At 46.6% G+C, this 27541-nt stretch overlaps 1 protein-coding gene across 2 annotated transcripts; it reads right to left on the reverse strand.

The window, feature by feature from the left end:
• Positions 1-53: 53 nt before the first annotated feature.
• folr (folate receptor) lies at positions 54-27405 on the reverse strand. Of its 2 annotated transcripts, none has more exons than XM_078222668.1 (5): positions 27278-27405; positions 12906-13035; positions 8157-8345; positions 5689-5824; positions 54-4179 (listed from the first exon to the last, which is right to left on the reverse strand). In XM_078222668.1, exons 2-5 carry the CDS (start codon positions 13029-13031, stop codon positions 3890-3892), a joined length of 741 nt encoding a protein of 246 aa, XP_078078794.1. In that variant the 5' UTR covers positions 13032-13035; positions 27278-27405; the 3' UTR covers positions 54-3889. The 2 variants fall into 2 exon arrangements, with proteins under 2 accessions (XP_078078794.1, XP_078078795.1); XM_078222669.1 differs by lacking the exon at positions 27278-27405 and adding an exon at positions 22293-22398.
• Between the last annotated feature and the right edge of the window lie 136 nt (positions 27406-27541).

A 27541-nucleotide genomic window follows, 5' to 3' on the forward strand; every position in this document is an offset into this window, starting at 1 on the left:
CACAAAAGTCTGCACAGCAATGGTCAGGCTGGATTTAAGGCTTATGGGGTAGATTGTGAACTGAGCTGTGGCTAAACCTTCGGTACAATTCAAAACACAAGATGTCATTCTGCTCTTAAAGTGCTTTAATGTTACAGCCTTGTTGCATTTCAGTAGCCCCTGTATTACACAGAGGTAATCTACAAGCAAACTGCATCTGAGCTTGTATCAATTTCAATTAAAAGGAGGCTGACAGACTGATGCAGAATATTTTTCGGCGAGTTCCTGTACTTTATTTGACGTTTGATACAAAGATAAGAGTTACTCTTGACTTGTCAGAGATAGGAAATGGACCTGTGAGTGTGACGTTTACCAAGGAACAAGTAATTCACACTTGTAATTTGCATTTTCATTTTTAAAAAGTCCGATCATCCCAGGTTACCCATGTTGGCAACACTGTCCATCATTTATAGAGTGCTTTTACCATTACAAAACATCTCAAGGTGCTTCGCTAGGAGAAGAATCAAACAGTACCTGACTCTGAGTCACTTAAGGAAAAGTAGGCCCATAGTTTAGTCAAAGAGGTAGGTTGTGTAAAGAAGGATGGAGAGGATGTGTGGCAAAACCGTTTAGAGGAGGAAATTCTAGAACTTGGGATCCAGACAGCTGAAGGCACCACACCAACGGTGGAGTGAGTCAAATCAAGAATGCGTCACAAGCTGGAATCAGAGAACTGCAGAAATGGCAGGAATTACAGAAATAAACTGATTAAATGAATATAGCCCCATTCTTGACCTCAGGACCTCTCGGCAGGTTTTCTGGCGAAAGGGAGTGCTTTTAAAAAGTGCTCATTGTTGTAACATCGGAAAAAACACAAGTTGCTCAGCAAATTCCCACTGAACTCAGTGAGACAAATGTCCAGGTAGCCTTTTGTTAATGCTAATTTTACAGATCAATATTGGCCAAGAGATTGGGATTTCATAACTCGGCATTTGAAACAGTAAGAAGTCTCACGACACCAGGTTAAAGTCCAACAGGTTTATTTGGTAGCACGAGCTTTCGGAGCGCTGCTCCTTCATCAGGCGAGTGGCTCACCTGATGAAGGGACAGCGCTCCGAAAGCTCGTGCTACCAAATAAACCTGTTGGACTTTAACCTGGTGTTGTGAGACTTCTTACTGTGCTTACCCCAGTCCAACGCCGACACCTCCACATCTCGGCATTTGGAAGGCAGTTTAATCAGACAAAATCAGCATGGATTTACAAAAGGGAAATCACGCTTGACGAATCTATTGGATTCTTTGAGGATGTAACTAGTAGGGTTGACCGAGGAGAACCAGTGGATGTGGTTTATTTAGACTTTCAGAAGGCTTTCAACAGGGTCTCACATAACAGACTACTATGTAAAGTGAAAGCATATGGGATTGTAGGTAATATCTTGAGATGGATAGAAAGCTGGTTAGCAGATAGGAAGCAAAGAGTTGGCATAAATGGGTCTTTTTCTGATCGACAGTCATTGACTAGTGGGGTTCTGCAGGGATCGGTGCTCAGACCCCAACCACAACTGTTCACATTATATATTAATGGTTTGGAAGAGGGAACTAAATATATTATCTGCAAATCTGCAGATGATACAAAGTTGGGTGGGAGAGTGAGCTGTGGAGAGAACGCAGAGATGCTTCAGCGTGATTTGGACAGGCTGAGTGTGTGGGCATCTACATTGCAGATGCAGTGTAATGTGGATAAATGTGAGGTTATCCACTTCAGTAGCAATAATAGGAAGGCAGATTATTACTTGAATGGGTGTAAATTGAGAGAGGGAGTTACTCAGCGAGACCTTGATGTCCGCATGCATCAGTCGCTGAAAGTAAGCGCACAGGTACAGCAGGCAGGAAAGAAGGCAATGGTATGTTGGCCTTTAAAGCAAGAGGATTTGAATATAGGAATAGGGATGTTTTACTGCAACTGTACAGGGCGTTGGAGAGGCCACACCTGGAGTACTGTGTGCAGTTTTGGTGTACTTATCTGTGGAAGGATGTCCTTGCTATAGAGGGAGTACAGCAAAGGTTTACCAGGCTGATTCCTGGGATGGCAAGTCTGTCATATGAGGAGAAGCAAAGTCGGTTAGGATTATATTCACTGGAGTTTAGATGAGTGAGAGGGGATCTCATAGAAACTTATAAAATTCTAACAGGGTGAAACAGGATAGATTCAGAAAGAATGTTCCCAATGGTGGGGGAGTCCAGAACTACGGGTCATAGTTTGAGGATAAGGGGTAAACCTTTTAGAACTGAGGTGAGGAGAAATTTCTTCACCCAGAGGGTGGTGAATGTGTGGAATTCACTACCACAGAAAGTAGTTGAGGCCAAAACATTGCCTGATTCCAACAAGCACAATCAGATCTTTAACACCCAGCTGAGATGTCAGGAGGTTTCAGTTTCATGTTTTACAGGCGTGGACATCGCTGACTAGGTTAGCATTTATTGTCCACCCCTAGTTGCCCTTGGGAAGGTGGTGTCACTACCCTGAGGGACTCCTGCAGTGATGTCCTGGAGCTGAGATGATTGACTTTCAACCACCACAACCATCTTCCTTTTTGTGCCAGGTATGACTCCAACCAGCGGAGAGTTTTCCCCGATTCCCATTGATACCAGTTTTGCTCGGGCTCCTTGATGCCACACTCGGTCGAATGCTGCCTTGATGTTAAGGGCTGTCACTCTCACCTCCCCTCTGGAATTCAGCTCTTTTGTTCATGTTTGAACCAAGACTGTAATGAGGTCAGGAGCTAAGTGACCCTGGCAAAACCCAAACTGAGCGTCACTGAGCAGGTTATCGCTGAGTAAGTGCCATTTGATAGCGCTGTTGGTAACCCTTCTATCAATCTACTGATGATCTAATAGCACTTCCATCCATGTATATGCTGCACCATTTAATGAGGACTCTATTGTCCTCATGGGGAGGCAATGGTGTAGTGGTATTGTTTAGCATTGGACTAGTAATCCAGAGACCCAAGGTAATGCTCCAGGAACCTGGGTTCGAATCCCACCATGGCAGATGAAGAAATCCAAATTGAATAAAAACCTGGAATTAAAAGTCTAACGATGACCATAAAAACCACCGTCAATTGTTGTAAAAATTCATCTGGTTCACTAATGTCCCTTTAGGGAAGGAAATCTGCTGTCCTTACCCAGCCTGGCCTACATGTGACTCCAGAGCCACAGCAATGTGGTTGATTCTTAAATGGGGACGGGCAACAAATGCTGGTCCAGCCAGCGATGGCCACACACCCTCTCAACGAAAATAAAAATTACCATCGCAATGGAGATCGGGCAGCAAACTCTAACCTTGCTACTGTGCCAGTCAGCATATCGACAATGGCTCAGTGAGTAACACTCAGACGCTACCTGTAGGATGGGATGTTCAATCAAAACCCCCTTTCAAAAGGACATAAATAATCCCACTATCTCAAAGAGGAGAGTATTCTTTTCATGTTTTATCCCTCAACTTTGATCAGTAGGAGCAGATTATCTGGTCATTGTCACACTGCTGGCTGTGGGAGTTTGCTGTGGACACGGGGACTGCTGAATTTCCCACATTCCACTGTGAGTGCAGTGCGGAACCACAGCATTGGCTGTAAAAAACATGGCAATGTCCTGAGGTCATGAAAGGTGCTATATAAATGCAAGTTTTTTTTTAAAAAACCACAGCAGAAAGCTTCTGCGTCGTCAGCGAGATGAGGAGCTGAAATTGCCCCGCCCACACCCAGAAATGTGGCTGGGCGGAAAAAGCAAATTCTTAAATTTTACATCAAAGCTTCGTTAAAATCATCAACATTTCAAAAGCATGAAAGCTGGAGAAACTTGGCAGGAAGAGGGGCATGGTATTTCATCAGTCCCCTCCGTTCAGGCTTCATCAGTAAACATAGAGCCAGGCAGACAGCAGAACAGTCAGGAGAAGCGGGACCGCTAGTTTGACGTTGGAACCAGACGCAATCAAGCCCTTCTGAATGGCGTAGTACCGGGCCACCGCTTCATTGGGGTTCGAGGTGGCCTTGAACCACATGGCGATGCACCTCCCACTCCCCCAGTCGTACTCCGTGAACTGGTAGGAGTTGCTCCACAATTTCTCACAAAGGTCTCGCGGGGTCGGGAATACTTGAGAAAACTTCTGGCATTTGGTATCCTTCGGACAGCGGTTTATACCTGAAACGGAATTTTAAAAACACAAACTCAGTCAGGATAAAGGTCTGGAGGGTGGCTGTGAGCTCCAATCAAAGTGGGTGGGAACGGCGATACAAGCACGAAGCCAGGAATCCGGTGCAAGTGACTTCTCTCCCGCTATCATTTAGATAAGCAGTCAGGCTCTGAATAAATACTTGTGAAACAACAAAGCTCGTTAAGGTGCCTAATTAACAGAAATTGCCCGACGGTGGTCGGTATATGTCATTCAACAAGATGAATAGATGTTAATTCCTGCAGCAAGAAGCTAACTTTACAGTTGCAACTTGGGTGTGAGTCATTAGCTCTCTATAAAAGTACACAGGTTGTGCTGTTTCATAGAGAGAGGGAGCAGAGTGAGGTGAGACCAGAGTGCAACAAGGGACAAATGCCGGCTTGGGATCTGCTGCAGGTGTGGCTTCACCAACGCCCTACACGGTTTCAGGAAAACATCACTATCCCTGCACTCCAATCCTCTCGCTATGAAGGCCAAAAAAGGTAGAAAAGTCTGAGGTCACGTACCAACCGACTCAAGAACAGCTTCTTTCCTGCTGTCCTCAGACCTTTGAATGGACCTACCTCACATTAAGTTGAACTTTCTCAACACATTCTGCACTCTCTCATTTCCTTCTCTATGAATGGTATGCTTTGTCTGTACAGCGTGCCAGGAGCAATACTTTTCACTGTATACGAATACATGTGACAATAATAAATCAAATCAAAAACCATTTGCCTTCTTTACTGCCTGCTGTACCTGCGCGCTTACTTTCAGCGACGGAGGCACGAGGGCTCCAAGGTCTCGCTAAGTATCCACCTCTCTCAATTTACACCCATTCAAGTGATAATCTGTCTTCCTATTATAAAAGTTTATTTATTAGTCACAAGTAAGGCTTACATTAACACTGCAATGAAGTTACTGTGAAATTCCCCTAGTCGCCACAGTCCGGCGCCTGTTCAGGTCAAAGCACCCTAACCAGCACGTCTTTCGGACTGTGGGAGGAAACCGGAGCACCCGGAGGAAACCCACTCAGACACGGGGAGAATGTGCAAACTCCACACAGACAGTGACCCAAGCCGGGAATCGACCCTGTGTCCCTGGTGCTAACCACTGTGCCGCCCTTATTGCTACTGAAGTGGATAACCTCACATTTATCCACATTATACTGCATCTGCCATGCAGATGCCCACACACTCAGCCTGTCCAAATCACGCTGAAGCATCTCTCCATCCTCCTCATAGCTCACTCTCCCACCCAACTTTGTATCATCTGCAAATTTGGAGATAATACATTTAGTTCCCTTCTCCAAATCATAAATATATAATGTGAACAGGTGGGGTCCCAGCAGAGATGAAGAGTTTATTGAACGATGGAGCAGACTCAAAGAGCTGCCTGGCATACTCCATCTGCTCACCAGCTCCTTCTGTTTCTCTTTTCTCAATCAGCTCCAACACACAGCTACATGTTTCCAGCGTTTTTCACCCAGAGGCACTCACCTGTACTCCAGTCCCATCCCTTGTGCCAGTTCACCTTGCAGGTGTGATCTTCCTGACAGTCTGCCCACCATTCCTCGCAGTCTGACCTGCAGATCGGAACGTGCAGAATCCGCTCTTTCCTCCAGGACTGATTAACCTGCCACAGGCAGAAAAACGGCACGTCACTCTTTAACCAACAGAGCTTGCAGGGGGAGACAGAATGGGAAGGGGGGTGGTGGGGAGGGGGGGAGCCGTGTGGGGGGGGGGGGGGGGGGGGGGGGGGCGGGTCGAGCGGGGGCGGGTCGAGCGGGGGCGGGTCGAGCGGGGGCGGGTCGAGCGGGGGGGAGAGGTGGGGAGGTTGGGGAGGTTGGGGGTGTAGGGGTGGGGGCCAGGGAGGGATTAGCACAGCGGAGGAAAGAGAACTGAGGGGTCTGAGGTCAGCCATGTTCTTATGAAATGACGGAGCAGGTTCAAGGGGCCGAATGAACTGCTCCTTGTTCGAATGCTTGCAATTTTGACACGACACATCCAATAATGTGCCACAGACAGCGACCATGGAATTTCTGTTTCTGATAAGTGTAAATTCACCATATTTCACAGATGTACAGCAAGGTGTTGTGAACACAGGCCTCCTGAACTTTCTCCTAAACGATGCTATCCCATGGGCATTGAGAGATTGGCCAAAGGTGGTGGCTGCTTCCCCCGATGTATCAAGTTGTGCATCGGTGGAGATTCTCCATCACCATGAACCCCACCCGGCAGCAGAATTTTCCAGTCAATTCCAGCGGGATTTTATTTACTGTCATCACCCTGTGCCCCGTGACCATGGCTTTGTTGACAGGTCCAGTCAGGGAGAACAAATTTCTGGCATGGGAGAGCCGGTCCATGTGTCGTTGCGGACGATGCCACAGCCCTGTGAGGGTAAGTGAGGGGATTTGCCCAAATGGCCAATATATTTGGTATTCCAACAAATTCCTTCTGTCAACGTTCTGAGATAACTTGCACATTCCAGAAAATCTGCCCATTGTAATCTGATTTTCATTGAATATCAGTAATGTAACAAATTAAACTAAAAATCCATCTTGCTCAAACAGGTATAGAGCACAGAATCTCAACAATTCTTCATCCAGTCACACCTTAAATTACTCACAACTGGTGCAACACTATCCAACTGAATAGCTATAGCTCGGGGTCAGATCCAGAGCAAAACTCCCTCTACACTGTCCCCATCAAACACTCCCAGACAGGTACAGCACGGGGTTAGATACAGAGTAAAGCTCCCTCTACACTGTCCGCATCAAACACTCCCAGACAGGTACAGCACGGGGTTAGATACAGAGTAAAGCTCCCTCTGCACTGTCCCCATCAAACACGATGTGGAGATGCCGGCGTTGGACTGGGGTAAACACAGTAAGAAGTTTAACAACACCAGGTTAAAGTCCAACAGGTTTATTTGGTAGCAAAAGCCACACAAGCTTTCGGAGCTCTTAGCCCCTTCTTCAGGTGAGTGGGAATTCTGTTCACAAACAGAGCTTATAAAGACACAGACTCAATTTACATGAATAATGGTTGGAATGCAAATACTTACAACTAATCAAGTCTTTAAGAGACGAAACAATGTGAGTGGAGAGAGCATCAAGACAGGCTAAAAAGATGTGTATTGTCTCCAGACAAGACAGCCAGTGAAACTCTGCAGGTCCACGCAACTGTGGGAGTTACAAATAGTGTGACATGAACCCAATATCCCATCAAACACTCCCAGGACAGGTACAGCATGGGGTTAGATACAGAGTAAAGCTCCCTCTGCACTGTCCCCATCAAACACTGATGTGGAGATGCCGGCGTTGGGGTAAACACAGTAAGAAGTTTAACAACACCAGGTTAAAGTCCAACAGGTTTATTTGGTAGCAAAAGCCACAAAAGCTTTCGGAGCTCCAAGCCCCGTATTCAGGTCACCTCCGAAAGCTTGTGTGGCTTTTGCTACCAAATAAACCTGTTGGACTTTAACCTGGTGTTGTTAAACTTCTTCCCATCAAACACTCCCAGGACAGGTACAGCACGGGGTTAGATACAGAGTAAAGCTCCCTCTGCACTGTCCCCATCAAACACTCCCAGGACAGGTACAGCTCGGGGTTAGATACAGAGTAAAGCTCCCTCTGCACTGTCCCCATCAAACACTCCCAGGACAGGTACAGCTCGGGATCAGATACAGAGCAAAACTCCCTCTGCACTGTCCCCATCAAACACTCCCAGGACAGGTACAGCACGGTGTTAGATACAGAGTAAAGCTCTCTCTACACTGTCCCCATCAAACACTCCCAGGACAGGTACAGCACGGTGTTAGATACAGAGTAAAGCTCTCTCTACACTGTCCCCCATCAAACACTCCCAGACAGGTACAACATGGGGTTAGATACAGAGTGAAGTTCTCTCTATAAATCACACATTTAATTTACTTCTGAACAAAGTGTCTCTCAGTTCCTGCTCACCTCTTGTATCCAGGGACCCAAGTTGGGAGAACATTCATACAAACAGGTGTCCTGGATAAAATGCCTCTTGCATCTTTCTGTCATTTGGCCGCAGTGATTCCAGTTGAAGTTGTAGAGATAGGACTGGTCATTGTGTGCCTCCGTGCTAGTATTCGCTGTACAACAGGCATTCTGTTTCCAAGGTTGACACTGCGCACAACAGAGACAAGTTAGTAACAAAGATTAAAGTACACACAGTTTCCGCTCAACACTTCGGGAGACATTTCACCAAGATATAACTGTACTCGTGAAATAGTCCATTGGGGGAGTGCGCAATTCAGAGACTGGAGCTGCATTATCCCAGGCTGACACAGTCAGTGTAGTACCCAGGGAGTGCCGCACTGTCGGACGTGCTGTCTTTCAAATAACAGAATCCCTGCATTGCAAAAGGAGGCCATTCAGCCCATCAAACCTGCACTGACCACAATCCCGCCCAGGCCCTATCCCTGTAACTCCATGTATTTTACCCTGCTAATCCCCTTGACACTAAGGGGCAATTTATCACGGTCAATCCAACTAACACTTAGTCTTTGGACTGTGGGAGGAAACCCACGCAGGCGCGAGGAGAACGTGCAAACTCCACACAGGCAATCACCCAAGGCTGGATTTGAACCTGTGTCCCTGGCGCTGTGAGGCAGCAGTGCTAACCACTGTGCCACCTTGCTGCCCTGGCACAGTTAAACCTCTCTGGTAGATCTAAAAGTTTCCACCGTCACGACTTCAAAGAACAGGTGAGTATTGTCTGGTCAATATCTATCCCTCAATCCTCACCAAAACACATCGTCTATCAACTCTCTCCTCGCTGCTTGTGGGATTTTGTTGTTTTTCCGACATCGCGACAGTGATTACAGTTCAAAAGTGCCTCATTGTTCGTAAAGTGCTTCGCAACATCTTCAGATCACATTAGTGAACCAGATGGGTGGGTTTTTACAACAATCAGTGATAGTTTCATGGTCACCATTACTGAGACTAGCTTCCAATTCCAGATTTATTAATTGAATTTAAATTCCACCAGCTGCCCTGTTGGGATTTGAACCCGTGCCCCCAGAGCATGAGCCTGGGCCACTGGATTGCTCGCCCAGTGACCTTATCATGACGCCATCGTCTGTCTTTGACACATGGTCCCTAAATCTCTCAATCACTGGGGTTTTCCTCATCTCATGTCTGGGTTTGTTGTAAATTCATTGATCAGGATTGATTGACAAGGCTCTTAGTACCTATCCTAATACCGCCCGACCTCTCCTACTTCCTACGACCCCTCTGAGATCTCTGCGTTCCTCTAACTCTGGCTTTTTCCACATCCTTTATTTTAATCACCCCACCAATGGCAGCCGAGATCCGGAATTTCTCCCCTTAACTTTTCCATTTCTCTCTCTCGCCTCCTTTAAGAAATTCCTCAAATCCAACCTCTTTGACCAGCCCTACCCGAATCTCCCACCTGACTGGGTATCAACTTCATACAATCCCTACAGAGCAGAAGGCCATTCGGCCCATCGAGTCTGCACCGACCACACTCCCACCCAGGCCCCATTATTCTTTTTGCTAACACTCATGTGTGGGGCCTCAAGATGTTCTACAATGTTAAAGGCGCTACATAAATTCAAGTTGAACCCTGCGATTAGTCAACAACTCCGTTGTCATTGCGTTGCGAGTCTACCTAGATGGGAGGAGGTTATCCAGTGATCTTTACACAAGATCAGCAGATTCTGAGATAGTAAGAGACTGCAATATGCAAGGGGAATACCAGTTAAAACTGGTGCAAAAAGCCAGCAGGATTCGGAAACATACTTCAAAAGAACAGAGCACCAGCAAGGACAGCACCTTCCCCGCCCTGGTTTAATATTAACCCACTGGTCCCAGATATGAGGATCCAAGCAACATCAAGGTCAGCTCAATTTACAGGCAATTTGCTGCACTTGACGTATTGTTACCGTCGAGATTGCAAAAGCTGAAGAGAGCAAATTAACGTTGCCGTAATATAAAAGGTAATATGCTGATGCCAAGGTTTCCTTTATCAGCTTGTCAAATCACAGACAACAGGGGCCAAGTCCAGAGTAAAATCAGGAGGACAGTGGTGGCGGGGGTGGTGGGCAGCTGCTGCTGGGAAAGGTGATTGTGCAGCACTCTCTCTTCCTGGGCAGGGGTGAAGGCTGAGGTGAAGTTTGGCAGGCCGGTGGGAAGGGGGAGGTGCTGGAGGATGTCGCTGTGGAATATATATATATATACACATCGATCGATTGGACCATTTGGCCTGTTTTGTGCTGAAGAGTTGACAACATGTTTTTTTCTTTCATGGGCTGTGGGTGTTGTTGGCAAGGCCCATTTCCAACTGCGTGTCTCGCTCGGCCATTTCAGAGGGCAGTTAAGAATCAACCACATTGCTGTGGCTCTGGAGTTACATGTAGGCCAGACCGAGTAAGGACGGCAGATTTCCTTCCCTAAGGGACATGAGTGAACCATTTGGTTTTTTTTTACAACAATCAATGATAGTTTCATCATCACCATTAATTACTTACACTAACTTTACATTCCAGATTTTATTCATTGAATTTAAATTCCACCAGCTACCGTGGTGGGATTCGAACCCGCGTCCCCAGAGCATTAACCCGGAGCCTCTGGATTACTAGTCTAGTGTTGTTACCTTTTTACTTTGTCCAGGTTTAAAGGCCGGCCACCTGTTGCTTTTATTTCTTTCCGGGGGTGTTGAATCTGTTGTGATTAACGGAACCCCGGTCTCCCTCCCGTGTGAGGAGCGGGGATACGAGCAACTAAACTAACGAGGAAATGACAAATAACTTCAAATTCCACCATCTGCCATGGTGGGATTTGAACCCAGGTCACCAGAGCACTACCCTGGGACTCAAGATTATTAGTCCAGTGACAATGCCACTGTGCCACAGTGTCCGCCTATTAAGTCGCAATCTAATTGATGTACTTACGTTGACTGAAGGAGCTGACATGGAGAGAGAGAAACTATTTGCTCTGGTGGGCAGTTCGAGAACATGAAGCAATAACCCCAAAATTGGAGGCAGGTTGTTCAGGGTAGTTTCACACATGGAGGAAATGTGAAATTTTCACCCCGAAGACCGTTAAAAGCTGCAGGCGGAGGGTGTTAACTGATTGTTAAAAACTGAGACTGGTCAATGCTTATTTGCAAATGCTATGACCGGATATAACAACAAGCTTCGCAGACGGAGTTAAGGTATTTACATCAAGCCACGATTGAATCGAACAGCATACAGACTCAAAGGGCTGAATGGCCTCTTCTGTTCCGATGGAACAGGAAAATTAGCAGCTGTTCTGACTTCAGGTCATGATAGACCATTAAGTGCAGATGTGGGGTCAGGTTTAGAGTCAAGCAAGGCCTTTCTCAGTCAAATTACCCAGGTTAAAGTCCATCACCTGATGAAGGAGCAGCGCTCCAAAAGCTCGTGATTCCAAATAAACTGGTTGGACTTTAACCTGATGTTGTGAGACTTCTTACTGTGCTACTCCAGTCCAACGCCGGCATCTCCGCATCAAAATTGCCCTTCAACACTCACAGAAAGAATGGCCACTTGGGAGACATACCGGTGGCCGCGTCGGGGAGGAAACCAACCAATCGGCACGGAGTCCAAGAATGTCTCAACTGAAAAACTGCATTCCTTATTTCCAAATCCCTCCATATTCTCTCCCATTCCCTACCTCTGGAACTTACCCAGCCCCACAAATCTGAGATCGCCATGCTGCTCCAATTCCAGTCTCTTGAGTGATCCCCCATTTTAATCACTCCACCGATAGCTGGGTCTTCCAGTCGCCAGGGCCCAGAAAGCTCTGGAAGTCCCTCTGTAAAACATCTTGGCCTCTCCCCTCTCCATAACTTAGCTTCTGGTCACCTGTCTACAAGTCTCCTCCTGTGGCTCCATGTCAAACTGTGTCTACTCAGACGCCTGTGAAGTGCCTTGTGACTCTTTACTTGGATAAGAGTTCTACGTCAATACAAGTTGTTGTTGCTACATAGGAACTAGAAGCAGGAGGAGGCCATTTGGCTCTTGGAGCCTGTTCCGCCATTCATTTTGATCATGGCGGATCATCAAATTCAATATCCTGATCCACCCTTTCCCCCATATCCCCTGATCCCTTTAGCCCCAAGAGCTATATCTAATTTCTTCTTGAAATCAGACAACATTTTGACCTCAATTCCTTTCTCTGGTAGTGAATTCCACACATTCACCACCCTCTGGGTGAAGAAATTTCTCCTCACCTCAGTTCTAAAAGGTTTGCCCCTTATCCTCAAACTATGACCCGTAGTTCTGGACTCCCCCACCATCGGGAACATTCTTTCTGAATCTACCCTGTCTAACTCTGTTAGAGTTTTATAAGTTTCCATGAGATCCCCTCTCACTCTTCTAAACTCTAATGACTATTTAAGGAAGAGGTGGAAAGATTTTTAATGAGTAATGGGGTTGAAGGGTTTTGGAGAACGGTCAGGAAAGTGGAGTTCAGGCTGTGATATCATCAACAATGATCGTATTGAATGGTGGAGCAGCCTCGAAGGGCTGAATGGCCTCCTCCTGCTTCGAGTTCATATGATTCTTGTGATTTAATCCTGCCTGTTGAGGGAGAGGGGACAGGAGAACAAAAGCGGGCTTCATGCCCTCACGCTGCCACACCATCTCCTGCCAGACTGGCTACAACTGAGCCTGGCCGGCCCTAGTGTCTCCCCGTTACCTGACTGTGGAGTTTCTCCTCACGTCCCGGCTGCGTTTTGTGGTGCTTCCCGTCCATGCAGATGTTGAGGATATCCTTGGCTGCTGTCACGGTGAGAGTCAGTCCCAAAACCAACAGCTGCAGCATCTTTCTGCACAGAAGAGAAAACGAGCGAGTGAGCTTGAGAAGCAAACAGTTTGGGACCAGATCAGAAACTCAACGCTATGTTCCAAAGTTAGGTTAGATTCTAACTTTATTTGATTTTGGCATTGTGGTGAGCAGATGTTTCACTCCAGATATGATTCGATTGACCCACCAGGAAGCTTTTATCAAAACAAACTTTATTTAAGAACACAGTTAGAATATAATAAAAAGAATTAACACAACTTTTCCCAATTAAAACACTTAAATGTGACAGAGTATAATTCTTAACAGCTAGCTATCTCTATTGTTCCAATTTAAGCAATATTCCCCATCGACATAAATTCTACTTCAGAACCAATTAGCACCAAAAACAGATACAGCCATGTGGATGCTCGATTTCCAGCCTTTCAACCCCTCTGGACAGATACAGAAAGACACCTTCTTTCCAACTCCCATACAGCAGCCTCCAGAGAAGGATACATCTTCAAACAGCAGAACTTCAGAGAAATAAATCTAGTTTCTGGCAGATCCCAGTCTCCGGCTTCAGAGACTCAGAGCTATTCCTTATTTCGACAGATCCCAAAAAACGACTTGTTTTTTTTCTCTCTCTGAGCCTAGTCCCACCCAGTCAGATGACTTCACCTGTAAGTCAACATAATCAAGCCCCACTCTGAAAAGCCTGAGGGGAAAACACAAAAATAACAACCCTGCATTAGTCCAGATTGGAGCAATTAAGATCAATTATGCTGTTGCAGTAACAACAGGGGCTGCCGGATACAGGCAGAACGGCACTGATAATAAAACAAACTGCTAAAACAGATCCCGCACAAGAAACAGGACCCAAATACATTTCTTCAAGGCACAGCATTGTCACAAAATGAAAAACTGCAGCATTCATCATAAGCCCCAAAATAATGAAGCAGAGGAGATTTACCAGGATGCTGCCTGGTTTGGAGGGTAGGTCTTATGAGGAAAGGTTGAGGGAGCTAGGGCTGTTCTCTCTGGAGCGGAGGAGGCTGAGGGGAGACTTAATAGAGATTTATAAAATGATGAAGGGGATAGATAGAGTGAACGTTCAAAGACTATTTCCTCGGGTGGATGGAGCTATTACAAGGGGGCATAACTATAGGGTTCATGGTGGGAGATACAGGAAGGATATCAGAGGTAGGTTCTTTACGCAGAGAGTGGTTGGGGTGTGGAATGGACTGCCTGCAGTGATAGTGGAGTCAGACACTTTAGGAACATTTAAGCGGTTATTGGATAGGCACATGGAGCACACCAGGATGATAGGGAGTGGGATAGCTTGATCTTGGTTTCAGATAAAGCTTGGCACAACATCGTGGGCCGAAGGGCCTGTTCTGTGCTGTACTGTTCTATGTTCTAAAATATCGCAGATGCTGGAAACCTGAGAAACAGCAAGTGCTGGAAACACTTGGCTGACCAGGCAGCACCAACAATTTAGTACTTTTAACATCGGCCATTCAGTCCCTCGAGGGGAGGCGATGGCCGAGTGGTATTATCGCTAGATTATTGATGCAGGAACTCAGCTAATGTTATGGAGACCTGGGTTCGAATCCCACCACAGCAGATGGTGGAATTTGAATTCAATAAAAAATATTTGGAATTCAGAATTTACTGATGACCATGAAACCATTGTCGAAAAAACCATCTGATTCACTAATGTCCTTTACGGAGGGAAATCTGCCGTCCTTATCCGGCCTGGCCTACACGTGACTCCAGAGCCACAGCAAAGTGGTTGACTCTCAATTGCCCTCCAAGGGCAACTAGGGATGGGCAATAAATGCTGATGTGGAGATGCCGGCGTTGGACCGGGGTAAACACAGTAAGAAGTCTCACAACACCAGGTTAAAGTCCAACAGGTTTATTTGGTAGCAAAAGCCACTAGCTTTCGGAGCGCTGCCCCTTCGTCAGGTGTGACAAAGGTCTGACAAAGGGGCAGCGCTCCGAAAGCTAGTGGCTTTTGCTACCAAATAAACCCGTTGGACTTTAACCTGGTGTTGTGAGACTTTTTACAATAAATGCTGGCCAGTCAGCAACACTCATGTCCCACAAATGAATAGACAAAAACCTAGTAAAACATCCCAAGGGGCTTCACAGGGGAAACAGAATTTGACAGAGTCACACAAGGAGATATTAGGTACAGGCGACCAAAAGCTTAGTGAGAGGGCAGTTTTAAGGAGCAAGAGGGCCAGAGAGATTTAGGGAGGGAATTCCAGAGGGTAGGCATTAGTCGCGGTCCATACGGAGAACAAAAGCTCTGCAAGATTTCAAGAACACAGTCAAGAGGGTAGAAAATTGGCAAATGGAATTTAATCTGCAGACGTGTGAGATAATAGTTATGGGGAGGTTAAGCAAGGCAAAGGAATCCACAATAAATGATAAGATACTGAGAAATGTAGAGGAACAGAGGGACCTTGGAGTGAATGTTCTTTATTAGCTGAGTCACGGAAAATAAAGAGCTGGGAGATAAAGTGAGAAATGTGTGGAACACTGTGACCCACGACCCACAACCACCTCCCCGGCTCCCATCCCAACTGCCTCTCCCAACCCCGACACACTCCCCCCTCCCATTCCAAACTCAACTCCCTGCCAACCACCAATACACTCCAGAAGCATACACTTCCATAAAGATTATAGATCATAGAAATCATAGAAACCCTACAGTACAGAAAGAGGCCATTCGGCCCATCAAGTCTGCACCGACCACAATCCCACCCTCCCTACATAATTACCCACTAATCCCTCTAACCTATGCATCTCAGGACACTAAGGGGCAAAGATGGTGGCAGAAGAATATAAAGAACATCAAAGAATGACAAAAAGATTGATAAGGAGGTAAAAACTAGAGTACGAGAGACAGGCAGCCAGCCACTAATATAGAAAGACAGATCGTGAGCTCTTCTAACGATAATTGAATAAGAAATGTGTTAAAGTGAGCATTTGTCCAATAGAAGGTGCGTCTGGAGAATTGGTAATGGGAAGCAGGACGATGTCAGATGAATTGAACGGGTATTTTGCACCTGTCTTCACGAAGAAACATCCCAGAAATAGATGTAAATCAGGAATTGGAAGGGAGGGAGGAACTTTGGAAAATTACAATCACCAAGGAAGTGGTACTGAGCAAATGGCCGGGGTGGCAGGCTGACAAATCCCCGGGTCTGGATGGACTTCACCCCAAGTTCTTGAAGGAAGAGGTTAATGAATTAGTTGATGCATTGATGTTAATTTTCCAAAATTTGCTAGACTCAGGACCGTTCCATTAGATTGGAAGGTTGCAAAAGTAACTCCTTTATTCAAAAATGGAAGGGGACAGAAAGCAGGAAACGACAGCTTAACATCTGTCATTGGGAAAATGTTAGAAGCCATTCTTAAAAACATTAAAGCCGGGCACTTGGTAAACTCAAGGCAATCAGGCAGAGTCAACATGGTTTTGTGAAAGGGACATCGTGTTGAACCAATTTAGAACCATAGAACCATAGAAAATTACAGCTCAGAAACAGGCCTTTTGGCCCCTCTTGTCTGTGCCGAACCATTTCTTGCCCAATCCCACTGACCTGCACTTGGACCATATCCCTCCACACCCCTCTCATCCATGAACCCGTCCAAGTTTTTCTTAAATGTTAAAAGCATTTACCACTTTATCCGGCAGTTCATTCCACACTCCCACCACTCTCTGCATGAAGAAGCCCCCCCTAATATTCCCTTTAAACTTTTCTCCTTTCACCCTTAACCCATGCCCTCTGGTTTTTTTCTCCCCGAGCCTCAGCGGAAAAAGCCTGCTTGCATTCACTCTATCTATACCCATCAAAATCTTATACACCTCTATCAAATCTCCCCTCAATCTTCTACGCTCCAGGGAATAAAGTCCCAACCTATTCAATCTCTCTCTGTAACTCAGCTTCTCAAGTCCCGGCAACATCCTTGTGAACCTTCTCTGCACTCTTTCAACCTTATTTATATCCTTCCTGTAACTAGGTGACCAAAACTGTACACAATACTCCAAATTCGGCCTCACCAATGCCTTATATAACCTTACCATAACACTCCAACTTTTATACTCGATACTCCGATTTATAAAGGCTAATGTACCAAAGGCACTCTTTACAACCCTATCCACCTGTGACGCCACTTTTAGGGAATTCTGTACCTGTATTCCCAGATCCCTCTGTTCAACTGCACTCTTCAGAGTCCTACCATTTACCCTGTACGTTCTACTTTGGTTTGTCCTTCCAATGTGCAATATCTCACACTTGTCTGCGTTAAATTCCATTTGCCATTTTTCAGCCCATTTTTCTAGTTGGTCCAAATCCCTCTGCAAGCTTTGAAAACCTTCCTCACTGTCCACTACACCTCCAATCTTTGTATCATCAGCAAACTTGCTGATCCAATTCACCACATTATCATCCAGATCATTGATATAGATGACAAACAACAATGGACCCAACACCGATCCCTGTGGCACACCACTAGTCACAGGCCTCCACTCAGAGAAACAATCCTCCACAACCATTCTCTGGCTTCTTCCATTGAGCCAGTGTCTAATCCAATTTGCTACCTCCCCATGTATACCCAGCGACTGAACCTTCCGAACTAACCTCCCATGAGGGACCTTGTCAAAGGCCTTGCTGAAATCCAGGTAGACAACATCCACCGCTTTCCCTTCATCCACTTTCCTGGTAACCTCCTCGAAAAACTCTAATAGATTGGTCAAACATGACCTACCACGCACAAAGCCATGTTGACTCTCCCTAATAAGTCCCTGTCTATCCAAATATTTGTAGATCCTATCCCTTATCACACCTTCCAATAACTTGCCCACCACCAACGTCAAACTTACTGGCCTATAATTTCCCAGATTTCTTTTGGAACCTTTTTTAAACAACGGAACAACATGAGCCACCCTCCAATCATCCGGCATCTCCCCCGTGAAGACTGACATTTTAAATATGTCTGCCAGGGCCCCTGCAAGTTCAACACTAGCTTCCCTCAAGGTCCGTGGGAATACCCTGTCCGGTCCTGGGGATTTATCCACTCTGATTTGCCTCAAGACAGCGAGCACCTCCTCCCCTTTAATCTGCAAAGGTTCCATGACCTCCCTACCTGTTTGCCCTATTTCCGTAGACTCCATGCCCGTTTCCTCAGTAAATACGGATGCAAAAAAACCATTTAGTATCTCCCCCATCTCTTTTGGTTCCATACACAGTCTACCACTCTGGTCTTCAAGAGGACCAATTTTATCCCTCACTATCCTTTTGCTCCTAACATACCTATAGAAGCTCTTTGGATTTTCCTTCACTCTGTCTGCCAAAGCAACCTCATGACTTGTTTTAGCCCTCCTGATTTCCCTCTTAAGTAGCTTCTTGCACTTTTTATACTCCTCGAGCATCTGATCTGTTCCTTGCTGCCTGTACATTTCATACAACTCTCTCTTCCTCTTAATCAGTGTTACAATCTCCCTCGAGAACCAAGGTTCCTTATGCCTATTTACTTTGCCTTTAATCCTGACAGGAACATACAAACTCTGCACTCTCAAAATTTCTCCTTTGAAGGCCTCCCACTTTCCATTTACATCCTTATCAGAGAACAGCCTGTGCCAATCCACACTTCCCAGATCCCTTCTCATTTCATCAAATTTGGCCTTTTTCCAGTTCAGAACTTTATCCCGAGGACCAGATCTATCTTTATCCATGATCAGGTTGAAACTAATGGCATTATGATCACTGGATCCAAAGTGTTCCCTCACACTCACATCCATCACCTGCCCTAACTCATTTCCCAATAGGAGATCCAATATCGCATCCTCTCTAGTTGGCACCTCTATATACTGATGTAGAAAATTCTCCTGAACACATTTTACAAACTCTACCCCATCTAAACCTTTAAACAGTATGCGAGTCCCAATCTATATGTGGAAAATTAAAATCCCCTACTATCACAACTTTGTGTTTCTTGCAGTTGTCAGCTATCTCTCCGCTGATTTGCTCCTCCAATTCTCCAATTATTAGAGTTTTTATGAAGGAGTCACAAGTGCTGTAGACAAAGGGGAACCGGTGGGTGTACTGTACTTAGATTTCCAGAAGGCATTTGATAAGGTGCCACATCAAAGGTTATTGCAGAAATAAAAGTTTAGTGTTGGGGGCAACACATTGGCATGGACAGACAATTAATGATAAATCATGGATAGATGGATTCCTGATCAGTAAGGGAATTAGGGGTTATAGGGGCCAGGTGGGTCAGTGGAACTGATCCACTTCAGATCAGCCATGATCTTATTGAATGGCGGAGCAGGCTCGAGGGGCTAGATGGCCTACTCCTGCTCCTATTTCTTATGTTCTTATGAGCTAAGAGTTGGCATAAATGAGTCATCTTTCTGGTTGGCAGGACATGACATGTGGTGTGCCACAGGAATCATTGCTGGGTCCTCAACATTTTACAATTTATATAAGAGACTTGGAGGAAGGGACTGAAGGTATCGTTGCTAAATTTGCCGACAACACAAAGATAGGGAGGAAAATAAGTTTTGAAGAGGACCTAAGGAGCCTACAAAAAGATATATACAGGTTAAGTGAATGGAAATGTGGGCTTCGCTGGCTGGGCCTGCATTTATTGCCCATACTCAACTACCCTTAAACTGAGTATCTCGCTCAGCCATTTCAGAGGGGCAGCTAAGACTCAACCACATTGCTGTGGCCCTGGAGTCACATGTAGCCCAGACTGGGTAAGGATGGCAGATTTCCTTCCCTAAAGGGCATTAGTGAACCAGAAGGGCTTTTACAACAATTGACAACGGTTTCACGGTCATCAGTAAAGCTTTCTTAATTAAACACTACTATGGAATTCAAATTTCACCATGTGCCGTGGCGGGATTTGAACCCAGGTGCTGAGAGCATGACTCTAGGTCTCAGGATTACGACTGTTCCAGCGACAATATCATCGCACCTCCCCCCTTAAAAAGGGACATAGATGGGTTACGTGAGTGGGCAAAAATCTGGCAAATGAAGTATAATGTGGGCAACTATGAAATTGTCTATTTTGCTAGGAAGATTAAAAAAAGAGTGAATCATAAAATCCCTACAGTGCAGAAGGAGGCTATTCGGTGCATCGAGTCTGCACCGACCACAGTCCTACCCAGACCCTATCCCCATAACCCCACATATTTACCCTGCTAATTCCCCCTCACATGAAGGGGCAATTTTCCATGGCTGAGCAACCTAACCCACACATCTTTGGAGTGTGGGAGGAAACCGGAGCACCCGGAGGAAACCCACGCAGACACGGGGAGAACGTGCAAACTCCCGCGGCTTATTTCGGCTCCTAATTTAGATGTTTCATATACTGCAGGTGGTGGTGAGGTGCAGGAGATCATACTGTAGAGAGTATAGATTTATGAAAATGTTCCCAGAAACAGAGAATTTTAATTTTGAGGAAAGATTGCATCGGCTGGATCTGTTTTGATGAGGGACCTTAATAGCGGGAATGGGCAAGGGTTTCCCCTCCTTGGGCAGAGAGTTAAAGTAATTGGGAGCAGGATTAGGAATGCTTTGAAGAGTAATTGGTTTTCATCCAGGGGGTGGTGAAGATCTGAAACACGTTGGCTGAAAGAGTGCTGAAGACAGAAATCCTTAGCTCATTCAAAAATGTACTTGAAATGGAACCTAGAGGCTACTGGACCAAACACAAGGTGGGATACTACTGGGTAAATATTTTTCAGCTAGCACCAATACAATGGGCTGAATGGCTTCCTGCTGGGTCAAATTTCCATGATATTTCAATCTTCACTCCATGAGATGATTTTTTAAAACTTTATTTATTAATGTCACGGGTAGGCTTACATTAATACTGCAATTAAGTTATTGTGAAAATCCCCTAGTCGCCTGTTCAGGTACACGGAGTGAGAATTTAGCATGGCCAATGCACCTAACCCGCACATCTTTCGGAGTGTGGGAGGAAACCGGAGCACCCGGAGGAAACCCACACAGATACGGGGGGAATGTGCAGACTCCGCACAGACTGTGACCCAAACCGGGAATCGAACCCGGGACCCTGGCGCTGTGAGGCAACAGTGCTAACCACCGTGACACCGTGCGTGCCCTTGAGTGATTTCATGTTTTTTTTAAACCGCTCCTTTGTCAACTAAAATTCCAGGCAAAAAAGAGTGTGATAATAAAGCTACAATCATTGACATTCTGGGATGCATCTACTCAGCAAAGACCTTGGCTACAGGCTGGTCTTTTGAGCGTCAGTCAGCAGTGTTACCGCAAATCTTCATAAGCAAAGAGACAAATTCACAACAATCCCAGTGCTATCTCTCCTGGAATTTGTACTTCAGGAACTCAAGGTGACGGCTATCAGCTGTGGGAAAACACTTCCATTTTCAACTAACAGTATAGAATGCAGGACGGGGTTGGATACAGAGTAAAGCTCCCTCTACACTGTCCCCATCAAACACTCCCAGGACAGGTACAGCACGGGGTTAGATACAGAGTAAAGCTCCCTCTACACTGTCCCCATCAAACACTCCCAGGACAGGTACAGCACGGGGTTAGATACAGAGTAAAGCTCCCTCTACACTGTCCCCATCAAACACTCCCAGGACAGGTACAGCAAGGGGTTAGATACAGAGTAAAGCTCCCTCTACACTGTCCCCATCAAACACTCCCAGGACAGGTACAGCACGGGGTTAGATACTGAGTAAAGCTCCCTCTACACTGTTCCCATCAAACACTCCCAGGTCATGTACAGCACGGGGTTAGATACAGAGTAAAGCTCCCTCTACACTGTTCCCATCAAACACTCCCTGGATAGCTATAGCACGGGGTTAGATACAGAGTAAAGCTCCCTCTACACTGTTCCCATCAAACACTCCCAGGACAGGTACAGCACGGGGTTAGATACAGAGTAAAGCTCCCTCTACACTGTTCCCATCAAACACTCCCAGGTCATATACAGCACGGGGTTAGATACAGAGTAAAGCTCCCTCTACACTGTTCCCGTCAAACACTCCCTGGATAGCTATAGCACGGGGTTAGATACAGAGTAAAGCTCCATCAACACACAGTTTTGACATTTCAGAGAAGCACAAGGGGACAGTTGAGTATAAAGGGAGTTTAGTGAAGGGTCGGTTAAAGAGACACAGTTTGAGAAAACTCACCAGCAAAACTCAACATCATAGTGAGCGACAGAACACAAGCAAACAGAATAGGAGACACAATGACAGACGGGCAAACAGACGGGCAAACAGACCTGGCAATATCTGCAGTCCCTCACAAAATCTGTAACTTCAGACTTGCCCCTTAATACTTCCGTGCTGGAGGCAGCAGTCAACAGTGTCTGGAGCTCCTATCGCACTGAAGTTACCACACTGCACTTCATCAGTGCCTTGAGAAACTAATCTATCCTCCCCACCAATCCCTATCAGCAGCTTTTTATATCAACACAAATTCTCTTCCAACCACACTCAGCGTGCACCTGAAATCAAAGTACAAAATCCATCAAACTTCCCTTCAATTTAACTCAAATTATTCACTCAAGAATCTTAGCCTCCTCCACGATCTAGAATATAGACATAGTTACATTCCTCCTCACTGCAGAGTGAGTATCTTGATGATTTTTTAATGCCATACACTCTCCTCCTTTCATAGCTTCCATTTAAAGGGCATCTTTCAAGACAGGTGTTTTACCAATGAAGTGGAAATCCGCTTGTCAGAGAATCCCTACAATACAGAAGGAGGCCATTCGGCCCATCAAGTCTGCACTGACCACAATCCCACCCAGGCCCTATTCCTGTCACCCCACATATTTACCCTGTTAATCCCCTGACACTAGGGTCAATTTAGCATGGCCAATCCACCTCACCCGCACATCTTCGGAGTGTGGGAGGAAACCGGAGCATTTGGAGGAAACCCACGCAATCACATGCAAACTCTGCACAGACAGTGACCCGAGGCCAGAATCAAACCTGGGTCCCTGAGGACCCGGGTTTCTCAGAATGTTAAGAAGCCTGAAAATTGTCCCACTTCTCTCCAAGATACGAAGAGTACAATTTGTATGTACACCGTTCCTTTTTACTAAGTAATACATCTCAACGCTCTTATGGAGGGGTCTGACAAGTTTGAGACAGTGGGCGGCAAGTGACTGAGCAAATGAGCGCGTGCCAATTGTTAGAAAAAACACTATTTAATATTTGGTGTAAAAATAAACCTCCTTGCTCTCCCTCCCTCTTGCTGTCAAAGTTTTTTGCTTTGCACTCATCAGGACAGATTCGCAATATCAAATCTCAAAGGGAAGCACAATTTAGACAACACAAGTCAACGTTTGGGAAACAGCCGAGTGTCCATTTCCCAAGGCAGTGCCTTGACCAGAGTCAACCTGCTGATTTGAATTTAAACAAAAGTTCACAAGATGTAGGAGCAAAATTAGGCCATTCGGCCCATCGGGTCTGCTCCGGCATTCGATCATGGCTGATATGCTCCTCATCCCCATTTTCCTGCCTTCTCCCCATAACCCTTCAACCCCATTACCAATTAAAAATCTGTCTAACTCCTCCTTAAATTTACTCACTGTCCCAGCATCCACCGCACTTTGGGGTAACGAATTCCGCAGATTCACAACCCTTTGGGTTTGGCAGTTAACTGTTCCCTGGTGCATCCACCATGGCAACGCCTCTAACAATCAGAGTTCACTTGCCAACCCATGGGCATGCTCTCTAATGCAATGTAGACTGTCAATCCCTTTGGCATTCCTGTAGCTGCCCCGACGAGCATGAAGCAAAAAGCTTTGACAGCAGGAGGGAGGGAGTGCAAAGAGGAACGATTAGAGTAAGGGGAAAAAAGTTAGCAAAGAAAGAGAGAGCGACGATGCTGCTGTTGCTTGGCTGCCAATGTGACCTGACACGGCCTATTTACTTTTCTAAATCCCTGGTTCTGAAGTGGTCACCATGGCTGCAAATACAACAATAGGCTTGATTGTCTAAGACGCCTAACATTTCTCAGTCTGGTCAATAAGACATTCATGATAGGTAAATATTCAACTTGTGCCATTAGCACAGGCAAAAGTGAAATGAAAACTTTTCTTTCAGCCTTATTTAGACATAATGTTTCTCCCATCTGTCCCAAGTTCCTCTCCCCAATCCTCAGGTATCTGACACTGTCCTACAGTCCTCACACCTTTGGTTTTTGATTTGATTTATTATCGTCACATGTATTGGAATACAGCAAAAAAGTATCGTTTATTGCATGCTACACAGACAAAGCATACCGTTCATAGAGAAGGAAAGGAGAGGGTGCAAAATGTAGTGTTACAGTCATAGCTAGGGTGTAGAGAAAGATCAACTTAATGCGAGGTAGGTCTATTCAAAGGTCTGCTGGCAACAGGGAAGAAGCTGTTCTTGAAGTAAAGTTAAAGTAAAGTCTATTTATTAGTCACAAGTAAGGCTTACATTGCAATGAAGTTACTATGAAATTCCCATAGTCGCCACACTCGGTGCCTGTTCGGGCCAACGCACCTAACCAGCACGTCTTTCAGACTACGGGAGGAAACCGGAGCACCCGGAGGAAACCCACGCAGACACGAGGAGAACGTGCAAACTCGACACAGACAGTGACCCAAGCCGGGAATCGAACCCGAGTCCCTGGCGCTGTGAGGCAGCAGTGCTAACCACTGTGCCACCGAGGATGAGTCGGTTGGTACGTGATCTCAGACTTCTGCATTTTTTTCCCAACAGAAGGTGTACCCCCAGGAATCTGACACTGTCCTGAGTTCCTCTCCCGAATCCTCAGGTATCTGACACCATCCCAAAGTTCCTCTCACCGACCCTCAGCTAAGTGCCAAACCTGATCTCCCCCCGCCCCCGCCATCTATCTTCACCTTTTCAAAGCATCCAACCTGCCCTCTTCCCAGTTAGACCGAGCTCGGGAAATGCAAAAACCAGCTGCAACATTTTAAACATCAGGCTTGACTGTTTGAGACATCAGAAAGTTCCTCAAAACACACAAAAATAACCTGCAATGCTACTGCGTTTTCCACAACCCGGGAATGCTGCCAAGCTCTTTCCAGTGAAATGGGTACTTTTGAATTGTTCTCACTTGTAATGCAGGAAACACAGCAGTCAATTCACGCACAGCAAGCTCCCAACGTAATAACAACCAGTGATGTTGATCGAGGGGTGAATGTTGGCCGGGAGAAATACTCTGCCCTTCTTCAAAATGCTGCCAGGAGATCTTTTACATTCACCTGAAAGGGGCTTTAATTTAAGCTACTGAAACATCAACAATTCACAAAAGGTGGGAACTCCAAAAAACATTCAGTAAAGGGTTAATCTGCTTGGCACACTCGCTTTAGTTTTTTACTTAAAAAACAGCATTGCACTTCCTCTGTGTTGTGGGCTGAACTCTAGCTGGCTAACTGACTGACCTTGAATGAATCAAGTGATCGACTGATCACTTCTTGCTGAGGATGGTTTAAAAAGAAACATCTTGATTCTGAAGGAATCCTCTTACGCACCCACATGCACACACAATTATTGCAACACCACATGCCACACATCAGCGGTATTCTATTTTCAGTCACAAAGCTGCACATTCTTTTTTTAATACAGATACAATTAAACTTGGGGAAAGCAGAGTTTGCAGTTCGCAAGCTAATTATCGTACAGACTAGACTTTGTAACTCCTAAATCAGAGCCAAAGATCACAGATCTGTGTCCCTCATTCAACAGGAGACAGGGCAGGAACTTAAAGACTGCAGGAGCCACAAAAACAGCTTCAGAGCCCCGAGCAAACAGACTCCATACTCACCCCATTAATGCTGATATAGCACCCCCCCCCGCCACATCGTACACCCCATGGCCCCCCCCACACACATAGCCTCCTCACCTCCCCCCCACACAAACCACCTCACCACCCCCCCCACCCACAACTTCCCACGACCCCCCTCCACACATACCCCACCCCTCAACCCCTCTCTCTCTCTCTCACACACACACATACCTTGCAACCTGTCTATTTTTACACAGTATGAATCTGCTGACATTTCATTCATCCTCGTGCAGCCTTCTCAGATCCAGCCTGCAGGCACTCTGGGGGCTTTTTTTTGGGGGGGGTGGGGGGAGTATATTTTATAACTGTCAGAAAGAGGTGAAGCCTCTCGAGGTGCCTCCCCGTGTATGGGGCACTCTGTCTCTCTCAGGGAAACAGTGTGTATGTGTGTCACTCTCTCTCTCGGGGACACTATGTGGGACACACACACACACTCTCTCTCTCTCTCAAGTGTGTGTGGTCTCTCTCAGGGGGACACTGTGTGTGTGGCTCTCTCTCAGGCGACAGTGTGTGTGTGTGGCTCTCTCTCAGGGGGACGCACTGTGTGTATGTGCCTTTCTCTCTCTCAAGGGGACACACTGTGTGTGTGAGTATGTGTGTGTGAGAGAGTCTCTCTCTCTCAGGGGGACACACTGTGTGTGTGTATGTGTGAGAGTGAGTGTGAGTGTGTGTCTCTCGTTCTCTCTCAGTGGGACTGTGTGTGGGGGGAACACACACTCTCTCGGGGGACACACACTGCGGGGGGGAACACACTCTCTCGGGGGGGAACACACTCTCTCAGGGGGACACACTGTGTAGGGGAACACTCTCTCAGGGAAGGACACACAGTGTGGGGTGGGGACACACAATCTCTGTCTCTCTCTCTCTCAGGGGGAACACACACACTCACTCTCTGTCTCTCTCAGAGAGAAGTTTAACAACACCAGGTTAAAGTCCAACAGGTTTATTTGGTAGCAAAAGCCACACCTTTCTCTCTCTCAAGGGGACACACTGTGTGTGTGAGTACGTGTGTGTGAGAGAGTCTCACACCTCAGAGAGACACTGTGTGGGGGGGGGACTCTCTCTCTCTCAGAGGGACACTGTGTGTGGGGGGCACTCTCTCTCTCTCTCTCAGAGGGACACTGTGTGGGGGGGGGACTCTCTCTCTCTCAGAGGGACACTGTGTGTGGGGGGCACTCTCTCTCTCTCAGAGGGACACTGTGTGTGGGGGGCACTCTCTCTCTCTCTCTCTCTCAGAGGGACACTGTGTTTTGGGGGGGGACTCTGTCTCTCTCAGGGACACTGTGTGGGGGGGGGGCGGGGGACTCTCTCAGAGAGACACTGTGTGGGGGGGGGGGGCGGGGAACTCTCTCTCTCTCTGAGGGACACTATGTGGGGGGGACTCTGTCCCTCTCGGGCTCTCTGCAGGGTTACCTGTGTCCAGATGTTCCAGCTGCTCCTCCGGCTCCAACTTGCTACTCCGGCTCCAACTGCTCCTGCCGCGCATGCTCCTCCCCCTGGGGGCTCCAACTGCTCCTGCCGCGCATGCTCCTCCCCCTGGGGGCTCCACGTGCTTCTCCCGCCGCGCATGCTCCTCCCCCTGGGGGCTCCACGTGCTTCTCCCGCTCCTCCACCGATTGCACATGCAGGCTGACTGACTTACACGGCAGGCTGACTGCGCAGGCGCGGGCTCCACAC

Source organism: Mustelus asterias, chromosome 10, assembly GCF_964213995.1.
Source record: "Mustelus asterias chromosome 10, sMusAst1.hap1.1, whole genome shotgun sequence".
Taxonomy (NCBI): Eukaryota; Metazoa; Chordata; class Chondrichthyes; order Carcharhiniformes; family Triakidae; genus Mustelus; species Mustelus asterias.